This window comes from Grammomys surdaster, unplaced genomic scaffold, assembly GCF_004785775.1.
Source record: "Grammomys surdaster isolate TR1022 unplaced genomic scaffold, NIH_TR_1.0 271, whole genome shotgun sequence".
NCBI classification, from domain to species: domain Eukaryota; kingdom Metazoa; phylum Chordata; class Mammalia; order Rodentia; family Muridae; genus Grammomys; species Grammomys surdaster.
The window spans coordinates 8,932,286-8,953,405 of NW_021604712.1; the positions used below are offsets into that span (position 1 = coordinate 8,932,286).

At 45.3% G+C, this 21,120-nt stretch overlaps 1 protein-coding gene across 2 annotated transcripts in view; it reads left to right on the forward strand.

Moving 5' to 3' along the window:
• Positions 1–21,120, forward strand: part of Lrrk1 (leucine rich repeat kinase 1) — a 128,013-nt gene that overhangs the window by 1,678 nt on the left and 105,215 nt on the right. For both annotated transcript variants that reach the window (XM_028776666.1, XM_028776667.1), the window contains exon 2: positions 4,720–4,935. In XM_028776666.1, coding sequence (XP_028632499.1) covers positions 4,839–4,935 — 97 coding nt within the window. In that variant the 5' untranslated portion in view covers positions 4,720–4,838. The remainder of the gene's footprint in view (positions 1–4,719; positions 4,936–21,120) is intronic.

Sequence of the window (21,120 nt, forward strand, 5' to 3'; positions counted from 1 at the left end):
GAGAGAGAGAGAGAGAGAGAGAGAGAGAGAGAGAGAGAGATCCCCTAGAAAGAGCTGTCTTGTTTGCTCCATCTCCCAAAGTGGGCCCAGTCCGTTCCCTTCTCTTATTTTTGAGACACAACAGGGCTAATGCACATAGGAACTCCTACACAGTCTAAATTGCCATTTTGACCTTCCCTCTGTTCTAGCTGGCAGGTGATATAGTATATATCCATTCTTTATTTTAATATTTCTCTTAAAATTACTTATACAATATATTTTGTCATATTTTTTTCTCCACCTCCAACTCCTCCCAGATACTTCTCTCTGTCCATCCAACTTGATATTCATTCTGTCAAAAACAAAACAAAGATCACTAAGCCAAACCAACCAAACAAAACAAGGCATACAAAAAACATGGAGTTTGCTGTGTGCGTGTGCGTGTGTTAGGCATAGGGCCTGCCCTGGAGCAAGGCTGAATACTGATTTTCCTTATCCCAGCTGGGATCACAATTGCAAATGGCTTCTTGGTTGAGAGGTGGGACTTTGTGCCCACTTCCCCTTCTCAGTGCTGGGATTTTTGTCTTGTTTGCACCTGTTCAGGCCCTGTGCTTGCTGCCTTAGTCTCTGTGAGTTCATATGGGCAGCAGCCCTGTAATGCCTTGCAGTCTTTCCACCCCCTCTTACCCATAGATCCCTGAGCCTTGAGGGGGGGGAGTATGACAAAGAAATCCCAGTTAGGATAGAGTGCTTCAAAGTCTCTTACTGTCCAGTTGTGGGTCTCTGTGTTAACTCCCACCTACTACAAGAAGAAGCTTCTCTGAGGTGGGTTGAGCTATGTGGGGATAGCCATGTGTCGTCGGGAGCCATTTTATTGCTGTGTCCCTGTGGTGGTATATTAGTGGGTTTTCCAGCAGGAACAGAATGATATGCACACATTCTTTATGGCTTGATGACTGGATGCATCCTTCCCCTTAGTGAAATCTTCAATAATACTCTCATCTTGCGGTTGGCATGAAATCCAAGGGAAGCTTTTCCTTTTGTTCCAGCCCTCTGCTATCCCACTGCCCCAGCCCACTGCCCCCAGCCCACTTCCCTCAGCCCTCTGTTCTCCCATTGCCCCCAGCCCACTGTCCCTAACCTCCCTCTCCATCTTGAAGGGTCTGCTTTGCTGCCCCATGTCTCTCCATGTGCCTCCCAAGCCTATACCATCTCTCCTTTCCTTTCTTCTACACAGCCCCCCTGCCCATGTGTTCCTCCCCCACCTGTTTATCTCCCGCCTGCTCACTCAGGGTCTCTGCTCCTCTCTGGGGCTCCTGAGGGCAGAGACTGCTTTGTTCACTGTGGCCCCCTCTCATAACTGTGTCAGAAATCACCTGTGTAGAGTGATAGAAACAGTGACAGATTAATGAAAGAAGAACCCAGAGTTAGATGTAAGTTCAGGCTGGTGAAACATTTCTGTCCCCCAACTTTCTGCACTCATGTGGGGCTTCAAACCACATAGTTCTTGAGCCTCCTGCTCCATGATATTTTAATGTCCGTTTTTGTAGGCATAAATATTGGTCGGAGGATGCTGAAAGCACTAGAGGTGTCTAGAACCATAGGCTGTCCCTCTTCACCAGGTTTTGACTCAAGAAGGAGCTAGCTAACGTGGTCTGTCCCAGCATGCTTCACTCAGGCATTCAACACCTGTCTTGATTATCCTTCCTACACTCTGCAGAAACATGTGGCTCTCCTTGGTCAGAAACCTCATAGCAATGGTTTATTTTAGGGTCTTCCTTCCCTTGGGGCATCATAAACTCATAGATATTCAGTCTTCACAGAAATGGCTCAGTGAAAGCCTTTTCAGAGCAAATGGTAAGGTCCTTTCTTTTGTTATTCTTTAATCATCTATGTTTGCTCATTTATACAGGCATGAAGAGTTAGGAGAAGGAACCAGGTGACATTTTAAAACATTATTAAAATAGTCAACTACTATCTGTGACATTGCTCTTCGCCTAAGGGAAGCACTGAGCTCTGTGAGGGCAAAGGTGGAATAACTCCAGTTACCTCAGCCTAAACCACCTACCTTAGGGTGTAAGTCAAAGTACAAATGATAATTTAAAAACTGTCCCTAAGGCACAATCCTCTATCTGTGGTGTGACTTACAAAAAGAAACTGAAAGGGGAACCAAGCGTGCTGGGTGAGAGTTAGCCTAAAGTATTTCAATATTTTAAAGTAAGTGTGTGTGTGTGTGTGTGTGTGTGTGTGTGTGTGTAGCTTAAACACATTATATGTCAAGCCATTTCTGTTCTGAGGAGAAACTTCTGCCATTGGGGATCTTAATGAATCCGATGTGTTTGGTGGCTTTAGAAATGCGCTTGGAAGCAGATGATAGCACGACTCTTGGTTTCTGGATTTTAATGTGTAATTTGGAGACTTTACTTTTGAAACAGGGTCGTTTTGGAGGCTCTTCTCCCTAGCTCTTTTCTCAAGTTGATCTCTTGAACTGGGCTGTACCACTTACAAAGCTTCTGAGAATCTTCTGAACTTTGCCTGGCTCTCTTGTGTTTCCTTTCCTCTCTGTGCCAGCCAGATTTCTCAACTCTAAATACATTTCCTTGGATGATGTGTCCTCCAGTTCAGAGAAGTATGGGTTATAGGAATGGACCCTCTTAGCCACATCTTCCCCTGCCTGGAAGAGTCTGCCTCAACCCTATCCTACCCCTATCTCCACACACCACCCACCAAGGGCAGGTGCCTTATTTCTCAGCTTTTAGAGGAGAAATTGGAAGCATCCTTTAGCTCTTCTTTGTTCTGTGGCTTGCTCAGTGCCTACATGGTTTGGGGGAAGCTTCTAGAACCTGCATGCTGGGACACAGTGATATTCTGAGTGCGTTCATCAGGAGTGAAGAGGTATGAGACCCTGCTAACCTCCCAAGTCCCAAGCCACTCTGTTTTAAGTGGGGGCCACACTAGTCCTGTTGGAGAGTGTAGTTGTCAAACTCTGTCTTATGTGACGTTGCCCCAGTGGTCCTGTGAGGTAGCCAGGGTGCAGGGGTGTGAGAGTCTATTCTTAGCAGGTGAGAAAACAGAGAAAATATTTCAACTGGATGTCACACTGCCGATACCTAATGGACAGCCACACCAGATGTGGTATCTGAGGCACTGCTTATACAACTATTAGTTCTTGTTGTTGCTGTTTTGGGGTTTGTTCTCATTTTCAATTTTGGGTCTTAAATGCTTATGGGCCTGCACTTTATGTATAGGGTGGACTATGGGAACAATGGAAGGAACATACAGTTCTTTTTATATGCTAACACCTTCTTGTCCTGGGCCAGGTCTAAGCAGACCTTTCTAAATAGCTCTGGACCTTTCTTCAGCAAAGCAGCAAAGCATCATGGGCATTCATGTTGGAAGGTCCCCAGGGCTAATGGGAATTCAAGCATGTACTTAGCCTCAGATCAGAATCCATTCAGTTTTAATTTGGTTAAAATTAAAGAATTAAAGTAGTCTATGTGGCCAGAAAATTCATGCATTGTAAGCTATTTACACACCTCTGACTGTAAATGAATTATTCTTAATTTAAATATTAACAGTGAATTAATCTGGTGGCTGTAGTTCTTTACCTTATACCAATAATCACACAGCAAAAACAATATTTATTTAAAACTCTGCCTCAAAAGATGAGCAGTTAAATGACCTACCTTTACTTTCTATGCTATTCTGGCTGCCTCCCAGCCCCATCCCATGATACTATTATTGATCTGGCTCTCTGGACCCCTTCTTCATCTCCAATTCTTCCATCCTGCCGCTGATCTGAATCTCCCTTTCTTCCTCTCTTCCTCTCTTCCTCTCTTCCTCTCTTCCTCTCTTCCTCTCTTCCTCGCTCTCTCCCTCTCCCTCTCTCCTTCCTCTGGTTGGTGGATGTCCCACCCTATTCTCTTTCTGCCCAGCCATTAGGTGATCAGCATTTATTGACAAGGCTGAGAATAAATGGTAAGAATTGTTTACACAAACTTGAGACACGAGAGTCTTGACATAAGCATTACAATGCTATGTCTGGATTGAAACAAGATATGAGGGCAGAGAATAACACACGGGTAACCTTCACTCTGTGCACAAAAATATTAAGCCTACATTTGACCTTTACCCACTATGTGCCTATAGCACCCCCCACCAAGTTGTGATAACCCAAAATATCTCTAGATATGGTCAAATGTCCCCTTGGAGAGAGGCAACATTTACAGGGTTCATTTACTGTCATAACCAATAACAACTCCTTCTAGACTACTCTTTGAGACCATTGCCTGGTTGTCATTTGGAGATCACCCACAAGCATCTATAGGTATCAGTACTGAGCAAGGGATGGCCTCGTATTGTGAGCAGCCATGTGCCCACACTACCCCAGCTGAAGTGTTAGTCCTGCCAACAGAAGCCTTATTTTTGCTGTGTTTGCAGCATCGGGGTTCCACACAGGGCCTGGCTGTTACAGTGCAAGATACAGCGGTTAAGTGTGGAACAACAGCAACTGGACACAACCAGTGATGATCTGTGGTAACTTTTAGTTTCTTTTCACAGAAAAAAGATCTGAGCCCAGTGTCAAGGTGGGGTGGGAGGGGTCATTGTCCTTTCAGATTTAGGACTGTGAAGAAATATGCAGAAAAAGGGGAAAGCCAGTGATACCAGAGAACATCTTCAAGGGCTTGCAATGAGGACTTGAGTTTGAAAGCTTTCTAATTTTTTGTCTTTCTCCACCAGGATGAGCATTGAGTCTGCGGCACCATGACTAAGTGTCTGTGCTTTAGCTCACCTGCACCGTGGTGGTTGCGGTGACAACGGCAAGACTTTCCTTTGGAGATCTGCTGCCTGGAGGGTTGATGGCTGGCATGTCACAGCGACCACCCAGTATGTACTGGTGTGTGGGGACAGAGGGATCAGCTGTGTGTCCAGGACCTGCCATGGAGACCCATAATGGTAAGTGCAGGGGCTGAGTACAGGCTGCCATGCTCAACCTATAAGAGAGCTTAGGCTCACTAAGAATGGGTATTTTCAACCAAAGAAAATAAAATTATGATTATTCGGTGCTTTTGCTATATCTTGGAATTCTCACTTAAATTCCTAAAATTGAAAGGCCATGTACAAAATTTATTATACTTTTAGATATTTTGAAAGTAGGACGTCATATTAGTCAAGGGATATTTTTTTTTAAAAAAATGAGGATTCCTTTTTGTTTTTACACTATAAAAATACTTGTTTACCAAAGAACAACTGAGAAGAGAAAAAGAAGTTTAAAAAAAAAGACTCACCTAGGGTCCCACTGCACCAACAGCAGCACAGACAGAGGCTTGCCTGCTCCTCCTTTAGTCTGTTTCTCTGTGGTTAAGGGACTTTGGTTTCATGATACGGCAGTGTTTCTCAATTATCGTAATGCTGCGACCCTTTGACACAGTTCCTCCTGCTGTGATGACCCTCAACCATAAAATCATTTCTGTTCCTACTTCATAGCTGTAATTTTGCTACTGTTATGAATCGTAATGTGAAAATCTGTTTTCCTATAGTCTTAGGTGACCCCTGTAAAATGGCTGCTCCACCCTGCCCTCAAAGGGGTCTGGACCCACAGATTGAGAACCACTGCTCTAAGCTATTTACAAGGTTGATGTGATCTTGCATGTTGCTGTCTCCTAATCTATACATGACATCTACCAATTATTGCCGAAGTCCTGTGATGAAGGGAAACTTCAGGGAGCACTTATGAAATTATTCATCCAGTCCTTAATTTCATTTTGTTTTGAGCCACGGTTTTTCTGTCTAGTCCTGGATGTCCTGAAACTCGCTCTACAGACCAGGCTGGCCTTGAACTCACAGAGATCCACCTGCCTCTGCCTCCCAAGAGCTGGGATAACAGGTGTGCACCACCACCGCCTGACCTAATACCTAATTTCTATTCGGACATTTGAGATACATCTAATTGTTTCCTCTCCACCAAAGCAGACCATTCCTATATTTTTATATGTGGTTTCCAGCTTCTTCCTGTAGGACAGGCTGATTGAAGTCACATTAAAGATTTCCCATCAGAGCTGCAACGCTTTGATACCATGGGATGTCATAGATGTTCCTGACTGTGTGTCTTGGGGCCAGAATCTGAGCACTTTATCAAATAACCTCTCGAAATCCTCACAACAGCAATCTGTGGAGACAGTGCTTTTTATCTGTTTATTTACTTGTATGTGCATGTGTGTGTGTGTGCATGTGTGTGTGTGTTTTATGAAGGAATCATTAAGCAGAGACATTTGTTCAGTTTCCTGAGGTTTTTTTCTCCAAAGCTTTGCACATGCTAGACACACCATCTCCCTCTGAGCTCCACCCTCAGTCTGAGGATGGTGCTGCTATCCCTGTTCTGTAGCTGGAAAATCTGAAGAGATGTCAAGAACCCTGTTTAAGGTCAACAAGTCGTAAGTCACAGAACTGCCATCTGCACCCCGCCTGACCCCCTAGAAATCTTACTCTTAAATGATAGGCTGTCTGTCACATGTGGTTTGAGAGTATGAGGGGCTTTGTGTCCTCAGCCATAGAAGTGATTGGGAGCTAGCTCTGCAGACATGTGCTCAGCTTGCTGGGTGTTTGTTTGTTTGTTTGTTTGTTGTTTTCTCCATCTTAAATGTCCAGGAGCTAACTAACTAGAGTGATGTTTCTTTGTACATAAATCAAATTAATTTTTTTTTGTTTTGACATCATCCGGCACTACATGTCCCAGAGTGTTTGACTTGCATCCTTTACATGTTTTTTTTCTGTCTTTTCCTCCCAGAGGTGCTTTGTGAGTGAGATCAGGGTGACCAGGGGAGTACAACGCTGTCTTCCACTGGGGTAGAATCTCATCCTCTCCAGTGTACTCTCAGCTCTGCCATCCCCCCTGCTCTTCCTTTTAGCTCTCCTGAGGATGAGGATAGAATTGGTGTGAGTGCAGGAACATTTGGACAATAGGAGCTTGCTGGGCAAATGGCTCCGATGCTGGTCAAGTCCTAAGGAGGACTCTGCCTGTCCCTTTACTACTCAAGAGCTGGTGACCTCAATGTGTGTTTCTCCACCCTTGGTGACAGAACCACCCTGCACTCGGAACACCTGCACTCTTCCAAGATGGGCTGGTCATCTAACACACAGCCTATTTTATAATGATGTGCCGGTGTTCCATGCAGTTGATTAAATGCTGTACTGTAAGTGGAAAACGGAAAGCTTGTATGCATATACTGTTGCACTATTACAAAGTCACAGGATCGTAAGTGAAAACTATGTAAGTCAGGGGCTGTCTTGGTATACACCAAGACCACAGCCAAGGGACGGCTGAGTAACATCAAAGGGTGGTGCTTGATCAGGACCAAGCCTGCAGAGCTGTGACTCACACACCAGGTTCAAGTGTGCCTCACCACCCCTTTGCCATCAATGTCTTTTTGGAATAAATGACATTAGACTCAAGTTACCTGCATCTGAGCCCTCTTCAGAGTCCACTTTTGGGTTTGAAGGTATCCTCAGATATGGGCTGTGCCTTCCTGCCCCCAGCCTCACCTCCAAAACATTCTGAGAGTCTTAAATTATCAGCTCCCTTCTCCCAATGGCATCTGCCAGTTTCATGTCAGGGAAGACTGCTCCAGACCTATTTTGCAGTCCCAGCTAAGAAAAGTCAGTTACCAGAAAAGAAACTAACCATTCTCAAATTATACGGGAGCAGTTCTCCATCTTTGAAAAGTCCCTAGACTATAACATGTTTTTAAATCGGCCAAATTCTTGATACTTGCATGAATGGTTTTGAAAAAAGACTCACACTTCAGCTGCACACACGGTTTAAACTCCAGAGTTCTTTGGAAATGGTATTTTATGCCTCGCATTCATGTGCGCTGTGTGTTTCTGCACAGCCCCTACCTATCTTGACTTGTGTGCGTTTAAGAATGATTTCAAAGCTCATGCGTTTGCAAGCACAGACCAAACTGCAGCATCATGGCAGGTGGTCTGTGTGCTCACCATGTGTCTCCTGAGAATGCAAGACAGGGGTTCTGAGGAGGTGGATCGGTCGTGTTAGAAAGACTTGTAGATTTCAGATGATTGGCAGGAGGAGCTGCCAGCCCTTGCCTCTGCTCTGCCAGCACTGCTAGAGTCTAGCAGCTAGACACATTCCTTTGATAAAGCATGACATGTTCTTTTGTATGCCCATACCCGCTAGAGTGGAAAAACCTGCTCTACCAGTTGAGGCGAGGCACCTGGGAAAGTAGCTCAGCTAGGAAACTTCCAGATTCAGCCTTCCTACACAGCTGAAGGTATGGGGAGGGACAGGAAGGGACCCATCTTTGTGTGAGGGTCCTGCCCTTGTTCCTGAAAGATGTGAAACAGCTATCTACCTCTTAAGGCACTATTAACTGCCAGACCCAGCATGGACCAAAGAAGATGGAACGTCCCAGAGGGGCTTCAAATCCCAGGTTGTTACATAGCTGCTTGAAATCTCTTCCTCCTCTTCTTTCTGCTCTTCCTCCTCCTTCTTCTCCTCCCTTCTCCTCCTCCTCATTTTCCTCCTCCTCCTTTCGCTTTTAAAAATATACATCAATTATCTGCCATGTTACTATAACCACATCGTTTGCCCAAGTGGGGACTCATCATGCCTTCCAGGAAATAGATTGTAATGGGAAATGCCTCTAACACATTAGCCTGTATGCTTCTGTATCAGTATGCAGTTGTGCTTGCTGGGATGTGTGGGGTGCATGAACTAGACAGGTCAGTGGAGCCAACTGCTCCAGCCGGGGTACAGGGGCACACTGAGCCTCTACAGGAAGCACGCTGAGAGTCAAGTGTGCAGTGTCTTACTAAGTGGGCAAAGGAAGAGTGGCTGGGAGATGGTCTGCTGGGCGGATGGATGCAGGCGGCGGTTAGCTCAGCTACACCTCATCCCTACAAAGCCAAGCCCAGCTATGCATGCTCTGGGCTAAGTGAGATGTGTAATATCTACCTTAATCTGAGACTGAGGCCTCGATTAAGTATTTTTCCAGAAGGTGCTCGCTCACCCCTAGCACTAGGGAACTGACTAGCGAGCTGGCCATGTGAGGTTTTCTTAGGAAGTAGATGCTCTGGACTCTATCCTGCTGTCCAGCCCAGTAAGGCATTTTAAACCCTTCCAGTCCTTTCTTTGGGAACTAAATGCCTCTCCTGCAAAAAGCCAAAACTTGGCTCTCCTTGCTGATTTCTTCTTAGGCTAAGCCTCCCGGATGCTCTCAAGAGCAGTCCCCGTAACACCGCTCCATAGTGCTTGACCTTCTTCCAACCTCAGTCTGTCTATGGACTGACCCTCAGCCTGTGGCTTCCTGAGTGCAGGAAAAGAGAGAGCAGCTCCTGCCTTCTCTAGCCTGTCCTGGACGGGCTCTAAGGAAGGCTCCCGCAGGCCCCTTCCCCATTCTGAGTGGCCAGAGCCTGAGGTGGTGGCTTATTCAAAACCTCAGCCCTCCTCTCTTCCTTAATCTGCACCTGATCCCCACTGTCTCCCTCCCACACCCCTACCTCCCCAGGTCCCCTCCACTCCATGTGGCTGGGCAGAACAGGCTCTGAGCCCAGGCCCAACCCATTTGTCATGCAGCCAGCAGGGGTATCCAATCCAGCCATCGATGGTCCTGTGAGCACAGAGATTCCTGTGCGGAAGGACAGGGAGTCTCAGGCCCCTGTTTGGATTCCTGATCCATGTGAGTCAGACTTTGCCACAACTAGAAGCCATTTTTTTTAAAAAAAAAGAAACCGAATAAATCAACGTGTAACATATAAACCTAAACTCCAGGGAGTGAATATCGCATTGATTCTGTGGTACCATTTTGTGAGAACCGTCCTTAGCATTCTGACTGCCCACCCAACCCCATGGGCTTTTGGTTTCTGATTCAGTTCTCTCCGAGAATACTGGGAAGCAGCAGAGAGCCTCAGCTGCTAGTAGGCAACGGAGTTTCAAGGCAAACAATCGACTCTCCACAAGGTTGAACTGCTCAGGTGGGATACCCCACAGCTTCCATGCATTGGAGATGCTGCCCACGGGACATATTTCCATTTGCAGTAAGCTCATCAGGACATGACCCTGTTGTAAGCTGGAGTCCTTCAGCCTCTCTCTTCCCATCATTCACCATCGAGGGCAGCCTTTCCTGCAATCTATCCAGACTCTATTTAACCACTGTGCTATCTGTTGAATGGCATTTGTCATGGGGAGGAGAGTTGAAGCCACACAAAGGGAACAAACGTCTCGAGCAAGACGCTGTCCCAGAGCTCCTAGCTCTGATGTTGTGGAGAGAATCACGCAGTAGTTTACTTGGACACTGTGTTTCAGAAATATGGATGGGCTTTGGATTTCAGTTCACTTTTCCAGTTTCTAGTAAAGTTGGACCTTCTGGGCCCTCATCCACTATTCAGGAACCCAAGGGTGTGTTGCCAAACGTGTCTTAACATCATTTAGCTGGCCCTTTCAGGAGAGCCAAAAGGGAAATAGTTGACTTCTGAGACACTGAGTGTTTGGAAGACTCGAAGGTATTTAAGGTCCCCAAGAGCTTGTGGTCTGTTATTGTAAATACAGAATTGTGGGATGGTGACAATTTTGAGGTTGGAATTTGAGTGCAAAATGGCAAGAATGACACCGAAGTTCCTGCCAGAAACCAGTCTGGACTTAAGATCTGTGAGAGCCCAGAGGTAAATGGGGGTTGCAGGTGGCCCACACCCATGGGGGTTAGAGATGAAGAAACCAGACCCTGGTTCTGTAGTGATGTTGGGTGGGAGGAGGCAGGGCAGGGTCCTCAGGGTGCCCACTCCTGCCCCAGCTGACATGCTCAAACAGCATCAGTGAGCAATTGTTCCAGCCTCTGTGCAGACATCAGTGGCACCTCTGGATTCCAACAGAAAAAGCAAACAAAGGCTTACCCACAGTGGGCAGGGAACATTCTCCTAGGCCCAGTTACTACTTGGAAGTTAAGGAAAACAGGTATCCGTGTGTAATTCTGTACATTCTTGCAAGAGATTGAAATAATACAGGGAGAGTCATCACCTGTTGATGCTTCTCATCTTGTATAGGGCTGACCACTGTTAGCTGAATGTACTTCCTAATGTATTGACCATGTGACACGCACCCACACACACACATGCACACATGCACACACACACACACACATGCACACGCACACGTGCATCTTGTTTTACATGTTTTATACTCAGTTGTACTTTTCTGGGGTCCTAGAATCTTACCCAGGACTTCAGGTATTCTCAGCCAGTATGTGCTATCCCTTAGCTACATCCCCAGACTCACCCATCTTGCATATTAAACATTCAGCATTTTTCCCTGAGTGATGTGGAGTGGAGTTCACTCCACAAGGGCGTGGACATAAACGCAATCCTATTCTTTCATCATCCCCTGGTGAAGTGTCTCTAGAGCCACTGTTCTCAGCCTTCCTCATGCTGCGGTCCTTTGATATAGTTCCTCCGGTTGTGGTGACCCCCAACCATAAGATTATTTTTGTTGCTGCTTCATAACTGTAATTCTGCTACAGTTATGGACGGCAATGTAAATGTCTGTGTTTTCTGATGGTCTTAGGCAGCCCCTGTGAAAGGGTCATTCAGCCCCAAAGGGATGGTGACTCATAGGCTGAGAACCTCTGCTGTTAGACACTCTACATTTTGCCTGCTATCATGACATGTTCCCATGGCTAGGGCTCCTGCCTGGAGACTCAGCCCTGGCTTCATCCTGTGAGAGCTCGGTGTGCACGTCTTGCCTTTTCCTTGCACCCCTACCCAGCTTCCCCTAACTCTTACTTTGGCCTGTTTGACTAGAGTACCCCAACAAGAAGGTTCTTAAGGCTGATTTTAGGCCTTCAGTGTGTAAGCAGGGCTGTCCCTCACATCTCCTCCCTTCTCTAAGTATAGAGAACTGTGGCAATTCTAATCTTTCGATGGCGGGGATAGAGGCCTGACCTCCAGTATTTGAAGGGGACCTTGTAATGGCTCCGGTCCCCCTGTCGTTGTCCAGTGAGGCATGAGGGCCATACCCGTCCTGATGTCTTTTTCCTGGAGAGGGTATACTTTTGACAAAATCAGCCATAGGCCTAAAATCAGCAATAGGCCTGTCATACATGTATACTAACACCAAGTCTTGGGTCTCTGTGGGAAAACATTGAAACAGATGGCTATAAGTTATTGTAAACAGGCAGCTTTCATGGAAATTTACCAGCCTGAGGAGTCATAGACCTTGTAAATAGGTAGCCTTGGCAGACAATACCAACTTAGATAAGGACAAGTGAATCATAGGCAGAGTCATAGTGATCTGTCCCCTGAACCTTCACCCAGCCAATACCCTGTTCTGAAACATATCTGTACTTCCCCTGAACACCCACGCTCCAGTGTCATCCCCTTCCCCACGTCCTGCCTTTCTGTGTTTATAACCCCTGTGTGAATGAATTACGATTTGAAAAAAATAAATAAATTATTAAAAAAAAAAGAAGGCTCTTAAGGAAGGCTTTGCAGGAGACACCCCTGGGCACCTTCACCTCCCCTGGGGACCTGCCTGCCCCTACCTGCCTTCTAGTTTTGGAGGAGCCTGAACTTGTTCTTTGATGTGTTTTGTCTCCACTGCACCGTCTCCCTCGCGTCCTCTGTTGAACCAGTTGAACTCTTCCAGCAGGCTCAGTATTTTCAGTGTTTATGTTTGTTTATTTATTTACATCCAACATACTGCTTCCTCCATGTACCCCCTCACACAGACCCTCCCTAACCCTCCCCTTTTCCTCTGAGAGTGCCCCACCCTTGATATCTTCCCACCCTGGAGCATTAAGTCTCTACTGAATTAGGTGTCCTCTTCCACTGAGGCCGCACAAGGCAGCCCTGTTGGGAAACAGATACCAGAGTCAGGCTATAGCTTTAGGGAACACCTCCACTTCAGTTGTTTGGGGGGGGTCCACGGGAGACTGAGCCGCACGTCTGCTATGGATGTGCCGGGGCCTCTTTCCAGCCCGTAAGTGTTCTTTGGTTGGTGGCTCAGTCTCTGACAGCTCCCAGAGGTCCAGGTTAGTTGATGCTGTTGGTTTTCCTGTGCAGGTTCCCATCCCCCCCGCCCTCAATCTTCCATAAGAGCTCCCAACCCCTATCCAGTGTTTGGCTGTGGGTATCTGTGGGCTCCGTATTTTGAACTGTAATAACAGACAGCTTGGGTGAGGGTCCTTTTCATCATGATTGTTGGCAGTGGATGGCCCTGGTGTGTATTTCTTTCAGGCTGTTTTTGTCCTCTGCTTCCTCTCCCTTTTGTCTGTTTCTATGAAACTGCTCTTGGTTAAGATGTGTGTCACTTCATTTGACACTTGTTTGTTATTTGTCTGATTATTTATTTATTTAGAGGCTCTCACTTTGTACCTTGGGCCAGCCTGTCACTATGTAACTCAGGCTGGCCTCGAACTCGCGGAAATTCTCCTGCCTCAGCATCCTAGGTACTAGAATAACAAATACAAGCCTCAACTCCAGGCTGGTCATTTGTGGTTATCCAAAAAGCCTTCCCATCCTTCGTTGTCCTGTTCGTACATGCTGATCCTGTGTTATATGTGCAGTGTGTTCCTGAATCCCCCAGGGCACTCTAATAGAACGTTATTTTATTTTAGCACCAATTATTTTAATGTTTTCTTTGGTTATTTATCTTTCAAATGTTAAATTATTTAAAAACCAATGTATCTACAATGAATCCTAGGAAGGACCCTAATTGTATGCTCTATCCTGAAGCATTTTCCCATCCTTTGGCTCTTACATTCCTCCCACCCCACTTTCTTCAGTGTTTGCTGCGCTTTGGGGGAGTGCAGGGTTGATATAGATGTCGCAGCCACCGCTGACCACTCACAGTTACTCATTCTCAGCACTTTGAGCAGTAACGTATCTCTGCATTCAGTGACACTCATGGCCATATGAGTGCCATAGGTTTTCATGGACAAGATTATGAGAAGCATAATCTATGAAGATAATCAGACATGTCTAGAAAGTAGATTGACAACACAACCATCCAACAAAACAAACACCAATATGGTCTCCCCTAGGGTCTGTGACTTTCCTAGCGAGAACACTTTACTGTTAGAGTACCAAGCTTAAATTCTCTCCTATGGAACAGGCCTCAAATCCAATCGAGAGAAAGATTGATGTACTGGCTGGTTTTGTGTGTCAACTTGACACAAACCGGAGTTCTCACAGAGAAAGGAGCCTCCCTTGAGGAAATGCCTCCATGAGATCCAGCTGTAAGACATTTTCTCAATTAGTGATCGAGGATGGGAGGGCCCATTGTGGTGCCATCCCTGGACTGGTAGTCCTGGGTTCTTTTAAAAAAGCAAGCTTAACAAGCCAGGGGAAGCAAGCCAGTAAGTAACATCCCTCCATGGCCTCCTGCTGCCTGACCTACTTGAGTTCCAGTCCTGACTTCCTTTGGTGATGAAGAGCAATGTGGAAGTGTAAGCTGAATAAACCCTTTCCTCCCTAATTTGCTTCTGGATGATGTTTGTGCAGGAATAGAAACCCTGACTAAGACAGTTGGCTACCCACATAAACAATCATATTGCTGTTTTACCAAAGGGCAAGTCTTGCCTGGTAGGTTAGTACTGTAGAGTGAATGAAGGGCCCAGCTATGAATAAGACCACGGATGGCTTTTCTCCCCAGCAGCCTGGACAGTAACTGCTATGAAACAACAACACTATGAAAGCTACTCATCAAAAAGAGTTCCCCGGTAGGTTCAAGACTGATTTCTTTGCACCCTGAAGCCAAAATGTGTGGTGTCTTCAACTGTGGGTTCCTGCCATGTAGTTATGATGGGCGCCCAAGAGCAATGATAATAACCCATATTGTTTCAGGTACCCATAGTAGCTCCCTGACCAGTAACTTGTAGGGAGGCAATCCATGTCTGACACTGAGATTTTTATTTAAAACACACGAGTAGATGGCATTGGCTCTCAGATGTTCCCAGTTGATCAGAAGAAAAGAGCCATGAGGAGGTAGAACAAACATTTGTTAAATATACTAAAAACAACAGAGAATGATGTGACTAGCCCTCATCCTTTTGAGAATTTATTCACTGCACCATATGTCAAAGCCTGGCATGAACCAGGCTTGGAAAACCAGAAATGTCTTCCCAATGCTTAGAATCCATGGAGGAATGACATCAAGCAAGAACTAATTAGCCGGGTAACAATATACACTCTATGATTGCTTAAGTTTGTCTTGGGGGGTGGGGGTGGGGGGCGTTCAGCTGAGTGGTTCTTCTTGCTTCACCCATGTGTCTGTTCCCTCAATGCTCCTCTGTGTGGCTTTGTTCTCTTTAGCATGTACAGTTGTCACACAGCCCCAGTCTTCATGGCTTCCAATTGAAACTTCTGGAGTTCAGTGGTAGAATCTTCTAGTCTTTCAGAAGGCGTGAGTCCAGAACTGAAGCAGTATCACTTTGGCCATCTCCCACGAGTTAAAACAAGCCAGGAAGCAAGGTCAGATTGAGCCTACATAGGAAATAGGCTCCGTTTCTGCCCAGGAGAAAGGGCAGAAAGATAGCGGCTACCTTTAATATGACAACTCTTCATACAGTATTTATTTTTAGTTACTGTAAGTCATTTTGAAAAGATTTAAAGCACATAGGATATGCATAGGTTCTATGTAAATACTGTACAACCCTTGACATAAAGGCTGTCACATCCATGTGTTTTGCCATCCAGAAGGAGCCTGGACCCAATCCCTGCTGACGCCAAGGGTTGACTGTGATTATTACATTCTCTAAGGAAAGACATATAATATTTTGCCTACTTATGTATTTTTAACATTTCTATTTGGACTCTTTTTTTAAAAAGCCAGATTGGTTTTGACTGTTGCTTCTCTTTATTTATAGGTGTGTTTAGACCTTCTACTTTTTTTTTAAAGATTTCTGTATTTATTTTATGTATATGAGTATATATGAGTACATTGTCTTCATTCACACAAGAAGAGGACATCAGATCCCTTTACAGATGGTTGTGAGCCACCATGTGGGTGCTGAGAATTGAACTCAGGACCTCTGGAAGAGCAGCTGTGCTCTTAACCACTGAGCCATGTCTCCAGCCCCAACCTTTTACTTCCTGATTTGATTTTGCCTGTATAGTTTTCCAGTGTTTTAGCATAGTGACATCAGGATTCCAACAACAAAAATTTGTTACTCTTGACATAAAACTCAGAAGCTTAAAAGAAAATACAATGAAAACCTTGCCTTCCCACCTTCCCACCCCCTCCCTGCCTTCCTAATTTCCTTTACAGCCATCTGTAAAGGGATCTGATGTCCTTTTCTGGTATGAATGAAGACAATGTATTCGTATATACTCATATACATAAAATAAATACATAAATATTTAAAAAGTAGAAGGTCTAAACACACCTATAAATAAAGAGAAGCAATTGTCAAAACCAATCTGGCTTTTAAAAAGAGTCCAAATTTCCTAATTTCCTCTTCTTCCAAAGAACAGACAGATGCTTGCTTCCCCTTGTTATTTTTTAAGCTAAGAAACCACAGGTTCTGTCTACTGCACACCACTCTGTGACTTTCTGTTCTCATCTGATTTCAGAAGCTAAGCAAGGTCGGGCCTGGCTAGCATTTGGACAGGAGGAGCCACACTTTCTTAGGCTTGAGTTCACAGTGGTAGCTTTCTCATCCATAAACTTTTAGCCTGTGCAACATTTTATGCTTTATCTCCCTTTAATTTCATGTGTGTGTGTGGTGTGTTTGTTTGTGTAGTGTGTGTATGTGGTGTGTGTGTTTGTGTGTGTGTGTGTGGTATGTGTGTGTGGGGTGTGTGTATGTGTATGTGGTATGTGTGTGTGTGGTGTGTGTGGTGTGTGTGTGTATGTGGTATGTGTGTGTGTGGTGTGTGGTGTGTGTGTGTGTGTCTGTATGTGTGTGTGTGGTGTGTATGTGTGTGTGGAGTGTGTGTGGTGTGGTGTGTGTGTGTGTGTGTGGTGTGTGTGTGGTGTATTGTGGGGTGTGTGTGTGTGTGGTGTGTGGAACTTTTTCATCACAAAATGAAAGAGACTGATATAATAAACTCCACTGTGTCTGTCACATGGCTTCGGCTAATTTACACTTGGCCTGTCTTGATCTGTGAATGTTCTACTGCTCTCCAGATGGTTGGGACCTACACTCAGATTCACATCTTCAGAAGTCTAAAAGCATTCAGAGCACGTCACATGCATACTTTAAAAATTTAAAGAACCTATAAATATTATCTAATCAATATTTGTGCGTGCTTCGTTGTCTATCCATGCCTGTTAATTACTGGTCTTCTCCAGTTCAGCTGACTGGATCACTGTCTCTGTGCTCTGTGGATCAGCACTGTCCCGAGACTCTTATTGTCTATTTTCTCCCTCATTTCCGTTCTCTGTGCAGTTTCATTGCTGATAAACCCACATGATCCTTGGCAGTTCCCACTGTCTGGATCTTGGCTTGACTCTCGTGTCTGGCCTGGTGTGTTCCCCTCTTACCCAGGTTTCTTTGGACCCAGAGAGCTGGATAGATTCAGGGAGATTTGTTGGCAAGAGCACCAGATGATCTGTGCATGTCCCTCCTACTTTACCTCAGGAGTCAAAGAATGTCTGGTGTCTCTCTTTGATATTTAGATTTTTCCTCAGAGATTTAAACTGATATTAACTTGCTATTTGTTATTAAGGTCCTGATGGGTTTTCCAGTTTGTACCTAGTGGAAAGTCCTGGCTTTGATTCCCAGTTCTTCATGAAATAAGGTGTGACAATCACCTATAACCCCAGCACTCAGCAGTCAAAGGCAGGAAGATTAGAAGTTTAAGGTCATCTTGACTGTGCAGTGAGTTAAAGTCAACCTGGGCTACATGGGATCCTGTCTCAAGAAGAGGAGAGGGTGCTTAAAGCTTTTTCTTCTTCAGAGATTAGCAGATAGACATCTCTAGATGAGCATCTTCTCTGGACAGGACCGAGGCTTGGTTCTTCCCTGTTTGTTCTTCTAGCGTGCGTCAGCTCCTGCGTACCCTTCACAGGCGACTAATGAGGGTTTTACCATCTCAGTATCACTATGAGCTAAATTGTTCCTCTTTGGCTGGTAGGCCCCTTGGGTTGCTTCCTCTGTATTTGGCATAAACCATCTGTCAAACAGCAGTCTTGCTTTCTTACCTGACAAAGCCACCAGAGGCCAGGTTGTCCTTCCCCTATCCGGGACCTGAGACCCAATACCTCTCCAGGAAGTCCCATTTTTCTTGGCTGGTCTCATGACTCTATGTATTTATTTTCTATTCTTTGGAGCATTCTCTGTCATGTTCCAGCTGCTGCTCGCAATGTCTCATGTTTACACCCCTCCCTCCCACCTCCCTCTCTCCCACCCTTTGGCTTCTATGTCTCAATTTTGGTCAATCTGTTTTTCCTTAAGATTTCATTACTCTTTTAAAAGAATCGACTGGGCGTTTTTCTCCTTTCTTTACATTTTACATTCTTTCTTCTTCTTCTACATTTCCCACTTCCTTTTCCAATTTCTTGCCTAGTGTCCTGCCATTTCTGAGAACCTGTCTTATTCAATTTGTGAATTATTCTCACTGATTTGATTATATTCTTAGATTAGATTAGATACTTCTAATTTTTTATTTTTATTTGATTTTTGAGAATTTATTTATTTAGTTATATATATATATATGAGTGTCTTATCTGCATATATGCCTTGTGCCACATGCAAGCCTGGCGCCCCCGAGAGGACAGAAGAAGGCATCAGATCCCTGGGGCCCTGGAGGTATAGAAAGTTGCAATCTGCCATATGAATGCTGAGAATTGAACCCAGATCCTCTGCAAGAGCAGCTAAAACTCCTTATTTTTATTAGACACTTACTTTGATAAAAAGTAACCCACTCCTTTTCCATCCATGGATCCACCTGTGCATTCAACTGAGTGTCAAAAATATGTGTGAAAAAAATTGCCCTCCGTGTGGACCATTTCAGACCTCACTCGTATCAGTCTTCCCATAGAACACTTGTTAGCTTACGCGTACATAGTGCTGAGTGTCATCAGGAATCTACGGATGCTTGCACTTTGGGCCGCAGGGACGTGTTCCATCATTTTATAAAACAGGCGGATACCTGTAGATACTGGTGTGGAAGGGCAATCCTCGACTCACCTTGAGCATATATGGGGATGGGGAAACTATACCCTCCTTGTCTCTTTCCAGCCTGGCTCTGCTTCCCTGTCTTTGCTGCAGCAGCCTCTGCTCGACCTTCCGGATGGCAGAGGTCTCCTCCAGTGGTCACTTCCGCTCTGTACCTCACTTGCTTCTCTACTGTCCAGCTCTTCTGGTTTTCATTTCCCAGGGTGTTTTGTTTTGTTGTTTGCTTGTTTGTTTGTTTGTTTGTTTTGCTAACAGTGGTTCTGGGTAGAGATGGGTCTCTGGGATGCTGGAGAGCTGGCCCTGAGATACTACATGGGGAAGTTCAAGTGCTGACTCAGCCTGTCTCCCAGGATGAGGTGACATTTGCTGTCAGCAACTTTTACCATGAGGGCCCAGATCTCCCTTGTTTCAGTGACTGGCTTACACTTCCTCCATCCTATCTGGAGCAGTAACAACAGGATATACTGAGAAATTCGTACTCTGAGCTCCAGCCGGACCCTCCCCCACGCAGACACGGTCACTATCAGCTGATCATATCTCCATGTGATCTCAGGCCCAAGGACTGTACCTGTGTCATGGGTCACATCTGCCTGGCTTCCAGTGAGAGTATATACTGGGCTGAATACCAACTTCTCTAGTGGTTTGGTTCATCTCTGGTTTTCCTCAAGTGTTGTGGTGATCCGGTTGGGTTTCAGCCTTTGTGTTTGAGATTCCCCATGGATTTCTGTGCATCCACCATCAGTCCCAACAGCCTGCAGGAAGGAGACAAGGAGATTACTGTAGACTCCCTGTGGGGCATGCCCAGAGCATGTCTCCTGAGCAGGAGCGTCTGTCGGGTCTGTAAGTCTTGCCTCTTGCTCTGTTTCTCTAGTACAAATGGGACAGAGCTCTTTGTTCCCACTGCCTGACACAGGCTGGACTAAACCACAGGAGTCCCTCTGTGACCTCACTGGGGTCCCTCTCTAAGGCCCCTGCCAGCAGCCCTAATTTCTTCTGCTCCTGTGCACAGCCTGGGCAGCCTCAGGGCACCCCTAGCCTTCTCCAACCCATGCCCCAAGACTTCTGCTCCTCTTCTTACACTAATATGATGTCGTGGTAGTTTTGGATGATTCTGTTTAAATCTTTTTGATCAAATTTATTATTCTGTGTTTGTACACAGATACATGTGCCACAGCATATTTGGAGGTAAGACGACAACTTGCCCAAGTCAGTTCTCAACTTCCACCCTATGGGTCCTGAGGGCTGGACTCAGGTTGTTAGGATAACATTAATTCTTTTGCTTTGGTGTTTTTGTTTGTTTGTTTGTTTGTTTGTTTTTGACAGGGTGTTTTTATGTAGCCCTGGCTGTCCTAGAAGTCACTCTGTAGACCAGGCTGGCAACTCACAGAGATCTGCCTGCCTCTGGCTTCCCAGTGCTGTAATTAAAGGTGTGAACCACCTCATCTATCCAAGATAACACTAATACTTGAGGGGATTAATGATACTAAGCTTTTTCACTTGAAGCTTGCTACCTCATAAAATAGAAGATGCATTTTCTCATCCCCTAAAATCTCAGGAAAAACTAAAACTCCCTATCTTTGTTATTTGCCATAATAATTTCTACAAATTTAATTAAGTACATGATGGCTTTAAGAAAATGCCAAAACAAGCTATCTGAGGCTTCTTTTTCTAAATTGGACCTAAGATGACATTCCTTTCTCTTATTTGTTTTTATTCCTTAAACAAATTCCTAGCAAGAAAGAAGCACCATTTTTCTCCCTCCTTGGCCTTTTTTGCCCTCATTTGTTTGCAAGGGATGTTGTCTCAAATGTGCAGCCTCGGGCTAATCACCCTGGATGCAAGTCATAGAAAGATCCAGAAGGGAGGCTATGCATCAGGGGTGCAGGCTTCGGGCCTTGAGCAGAGCTGGGGCATTCTTGGGATATTTGTGGTTACTAAGGAATGTTGGAGTTCAGTTTAATAATCAGAGAGAGAGAGAGAGAGAGAGAGAGAGAGAGAGAGAGAGAGAGAGAGA